At 49.2% G+C, this 4,824-nt stretch overlaps 1 protein-coding gene across 1 annotated transcript; it reads left to right on the plus strand.

Moving 5' to 3' along the window:
• The first annotated feature begins 119 nt into the window (after positions 1–119).
• CDCA8 (cell division cycle associated 8) lies at positions 120–4,619 on the plus strand. The gene is made up of 10 exons (XM_027669121.1): positions 120–308; positions 382–510; positions 703–743; positions 1,221–1,296; positions 1,633–1,772; positions 2,051–2,124; positions 2,436–2,534; positions 2,744–2,870; positions 3,994–4,080; positions 4,390–4,619. The coding sequence occupies exons 1-10, from the start codon at positions 227–229 to the stop codon at positions 4,444–4,446; spliced, it is 912 nt and encodes a 303-aa protein (XP_027524922.1). The 5' UTR covers positions 120–226; the 3' UTR covers positions 4,447–4,619.
• The last annotated feature ends 205 nt before the right edge of the window (positions 4,620–4,824 follow it).

Here is a 4,824-nt window from a genome sequence, read left to right on the forward strand (position 1 = left end):
TTGGCTGCCTCCCCATTCGTGCGCTACGGGCCCCCGCCGCCATCGCCCGGCACCGCCACCGCGTCATCGCCGCGCGCCGCGACACCATTGGCCGCTCGTGGGCGGCGGTTGGTTCGAGCGCGCGGCCGCGCCCGACACCGAACGGGGCCTCAGGAGACACCGAGAGCGGCACCGGCACCGAGCGAGCGACCGGCCCCGAGACACCGAGCGAGCGACCGGCCCCGCCATGGCTCCCGCGAGGAAGAAGGGCGGCTCGAGCACGCGCAGCAGGAAGCTCGCGGCCTTCCTGAAGGATTTCGACTGCGAGGGTAGGAACGGGAACGGGAACGGGGCCGGGGCAGGGAACGGTGTCGCCGGGGCTGACACCGCGTGTCCCCGCAGTGAACCAGCGGCTGGAGCGGCTGCAGGCGGACGGGGAGCGGCTGGTGAAGGAGGTGGAGAAGCTGTACGACATGGAGATCCTGCGCCTGCCGCTGGAGCTGCGCCAGATGAACTGGCTCGAGTACTTCGGTAACTGGGCTGGCGCTCCCTCGGAAACAAACCCCGACGGGAATACGGGACCGGCTGGGGTCTGCTGTGCGCAGAAATCCCGGGGGGGCGGCCCGGGAGCTGCTCCTGCTCTCTGAGGGTGAAAGCTGTTTTGAGCTGGTTTTTGCCGTCTCCTGGGCTTGAACTGACTAGTCTGAAATATTTTCTTTCTAGGTAAAGAAGGAAGTGGAAAGGCACTGGAGGAGGTGGCCATGGTAGGTTTCCAGCAGAAACACACCAATGCAGGGGCTCCTTGGGCTGTAACAACATTCCAGAGCGTTGCAAGAGCAAAAGTTACATCAATCTTTACACAAATTCAACTTTAAGACTTAACAGTAAGAAATGCCCATGTATCTGATGTAGGATTTGCTTACTCCTGCTGCTCTGTGTTGACCTTTCCTTATTTACTGGATTCCACTCCCAGACCCGTGGGAGCACATGCACTTTGCAGTAAATTAAAGCATTTCCACACTGGTTGAGCAGCAGGGCATAGGTGAGGCACAGCTGCAGCTGCCAAACCAGGCACTGAGTCCTGAGGGCCTGTTGTCATCTCCAGGATAACCCGAAAGGACCCCGTTTGAGCAGAACAGCAGACATGGAGCTGTTCTGGCCCTAAAATAGTTAGAGGTTTGCTCTACAGAACTCTGTGTTGCCAACAATCCTAATAGTGTCACAACTGTTTTTAATTTCAGGCAGACTTGGAAATAGCAGAGATAGACAAGCGGACAGCAGAAGTTATCAATACTCAGTTTGAAATCGTCAAGAAAGGTCAGTTGGAGCGCTGTGAGGCGATTGGTGAGGTGGAAGCATGTCATGGTTCCTTAATGTGAATAATAATTCAGTTCTTGCTCACATCCCTCAGTGTATTTAAAACAGAAAAATAATCCTACTTTTATCCCTAGTACCTGCAGTGGGTCTAATTTATTTTATAAAAACATTCAATATAATTCAAAGTAGCGCTCTGCAACTGTGGGGATTGCACTGGAATTTGGACTTTAGAAGTAAATTTTTGCCAGAAGTGCTTGTAGTCGTTTGCTGTTTGGCTCTGCTGCTAACTAATAATTTAAAGTTATTATTTACTTAGATAACACTTTCTCTTTCTAGTGGAGAAATCCAAAAGGAGTGTTGAAGCCATCGAGGAGGAAGCAGAGCCTCCGTCACTTCCTCTGCCAAAGAAATCCAGAGTTGACAACCAGTGTCCTTCAGAGACAGAGGCTGAGAGCATGAATCCAAGAACTGCAAAGGTAAATAGCTGTTCTGTGGGATGACTTTATCCCCAGGATATAAATTCCTGACTGAGCTGATGACTAGGGCTGTCCAGGATGCTCTGAGGGAGACTTCAGACAGCTTCCCTGAGAATTCTAACGACAGGGGAAGGTCACGAAGGTTTGAATGGTGTTTGTTCTGGGCTCTTGTGCCATGAAAAGGAGACTGAGCATTTTGTATGGAAGTATGTGTTTGTGTGGACTCAGCTGTCCCATGAGAGGGCAGTAGCTGATCTGGTGAGTGGTGTGTCCTTCAGGTGAAGGCGTCCACCAAAAAGCCACCCGTGTCCAGAAGACCCCGGTCAGCGAGAGTGAAGCGCATGAGCAAGAGGTAATGGGGATGTCTCTCTTTCATCTCCAGAAATGCAAAATGAGAGTGTAAATACATTTCTTCCATGGGATGGAGTTTGGTTCAGCAGGGGGTTGGGGAGTTGTGCTATGTTACAGTAAAAAATTGACAATCTGACAATGAATGAAAGATGGACGACTGCCTCTCCTGTGAGGACCAGCTACCCCCAGCTTTGCACTGATTAGTGAGAACCCCTGGGTTTTGTGGTGATCACCTTGTTTAAGCCTTTGATAAGTGCTTCTACAATTTGTTAAAGGTCATCTTGTGAGCAGATGTTTATTTCCATTTAACAGATCAAGCAAAAACAGCTTTATCACTCCAGCTACTGGGAGAATGGGTGATTTCTGTGCTCGGGGAGGTACCTTCACGATCACACCCAGATTTGATTCTAGGTTTGTATTCTGTCAGGTTTCTCTGTTGGTCTGTTAACAGAGAAAATAAATCTCTTTCCCTTCTATCTCTGTTATAATCTTTTATAAGCTGTTTGCTTTATGTCACCTGTTTCCCACACAGTCTTTAGCAGCTCTTTGAATGTGAAGTGAAAGACTTTGGCTAGAAGTGCTTTGAGCAAATACTGCTCACTAATAACTTGTTGTTTCAGGGTGTTCAAGACGCCGGGTTTGCGCACGCCCGCGCTCAACGAGCGCGTTTACACCATCTCTGCCAACGGGAGCCCCCTCGCCGACACCGGGGACGCCTTCCTGACCCTGCCCCTGGGTGGAGGGGAGGTAATTCCTGGCATTTCACCTGCAGGGGCTGGAGGGGTGTACAGGCGAGGCTGAAGCTTTGAACCTCTTTCTGGATCCCTTTTCCCACCCACGGCGTGGGGTGGCCCAGTTCTAGTTCCGTTTCCATCTGAAGAACCATTGCGACGCTTTGAAGGATGGGGAAAGGGAACTCCAGGGCTTTCTCAGGGGTCTTTTCAGGCCCTGAGCCTGGAGGGGAGAGGTGCTCCCCCTCCCCCCCGCACGTGGCCCCATGGCCGGCAGGGACACAGGACACCGGGCGTGGAGAGGAGGCAAGAGAGCGTTTATTGTGGGGGATGTTACATTTATAGGGTTTGGGAGGATTCACAGAGTAACCAATAGGGTTTAGGAGGATTCCCAGAGTAACCAATAGAGTTTAGGAGGATTCCCAGAGTAACCAATAGGGTTTAGGAGGATTCACAGAGTAACCAATAGGGTTTAGGAGGATTCCCAGAGTAACCAATCAGAAGTCTCAAGGGGTTTACAGAAACACCCAATCACAGGAAGAGGTTAACAAAGGCCAATGGGAAACACCTCAGGACACCTTCCCAGGACATTCCTGCATGGATAACACAGGGGTTATGCAGGACATTCCTGCATGGATAACATAGGGGGTGCTGGGAGGAAGAAGCATGTGTTTGCAAAGAGACCACCAAAAGCCATTTTAAGACCTGTTTAAACCACAGTTTTCCCATATAATGCAGGTTTAGTGCTACACCTCTTGGTGCCTCACCAGCTTCAGTTCATCCGCTCGTGTCTCTTTAGCTGTGCCACTGCAGTTTATCAGAGGATTGATCAAGCTTAAAAAGAACCTTAGGAGACTCTTAGTCAGAAGTGGCAGCTGCTTACACTGGTCAGAACAGAATAGAAGGATGTTTTGCTGTGTGTTCAAGTAACACTTAAAGTAGCAGTAGTGGCAGTAATGCATTAATGCACTGCAAGGAAGATGTGAGTTGAGCTGTTGGTCAACCTCAATGTAGTTCTCTGCCTGTCTGCGGTCTCCTATTATGCTTAGATGTAATTACTTCTATTTTTTATTTTTTTGCTGCCTCAAGCTGCTGCAGCTGACCAAAAGAAAACCTAAGATTTGGGTTTGTTTCCACAGAGCATACGTTTGACAGCAAAAGATTTGACCAAGAAGAATTTTCTTCAGCTGAACCCCAAGGCCCGGGGGCTCATGAAGAAGTTGTCAGTAAGTCCGGGTGTTTTTGGCAGCCATGACCTGAAGCTGTAAGGCAGTGCTGTCACTGTCATCAGTCAGGGGACTGCTGAGCTGCAATAGAAACCGCTGATTCCCTGCCTGGCCTTGTCTTGTATTTTGGTTCATGTCGGAGCAGGGAAGGAGAGGGAGGGGCTTTACATCACATCTGGCTGAATACACACTGGGGAAAAGAACTGTTGTCAGTGCTCTGGAAAACAGAGTGTTGTCCGTTGGGCCAGAGCTGGGGGTGTTTGGGCTGCACCACTGTCTGAGCACTGACTGATCTCTCTTTCCTTGCAGGTTTGTCTCGCCCAGGCTTGCAGCGAGGCAAAGAAACCCGTGGATGGAAGTCAGTGAGCGATGACATCCCTCTGCAAATACGTGTTACATTTAGGACTGCTACCTTCATTTAGTTCTTCTCATTTGTGTTCCTTTCATTAATTTACAGAATGAAAGCTAAGAGCTAGTTTTTGTATCTATGATATGTACTGTATGTAATGGAATCAAAATAAATTGCCCTTTTTTTTTTATTTTTGAGGAAAAATCAGTCTTTATTTCCTTTAAGGCTGAGACCATGACACAGTTCTCTTGGGTTTGCAGACCAGCAAGTGGGCAGAAAGGCTGTTGATTGGCAAGTTAAGAGCATTCAGAGCAAAGAACTTGGCTTCTCTAATTCTGTTTAGTATTTTTTTTTCTAAAAATAGGCCTGTTTCTTTGTTAGTTGGTGCACTGTCC

This window comes from Corapipo altera, unplaced genomic scaffold (genome assembly GCF_003945725.1).
Source record: "Corapipo altera isolate COAL_440 unplaced genomic scaffold, ASM394572v1 297b, whole genome shotgun sequence".
Taxonomy (NCBI): domain Eukaryota; kingdom Metazoa; phylum Chordata; class Aves; order Passeriformes; family Pipridae; genus Corapipo; species Corapipo altera.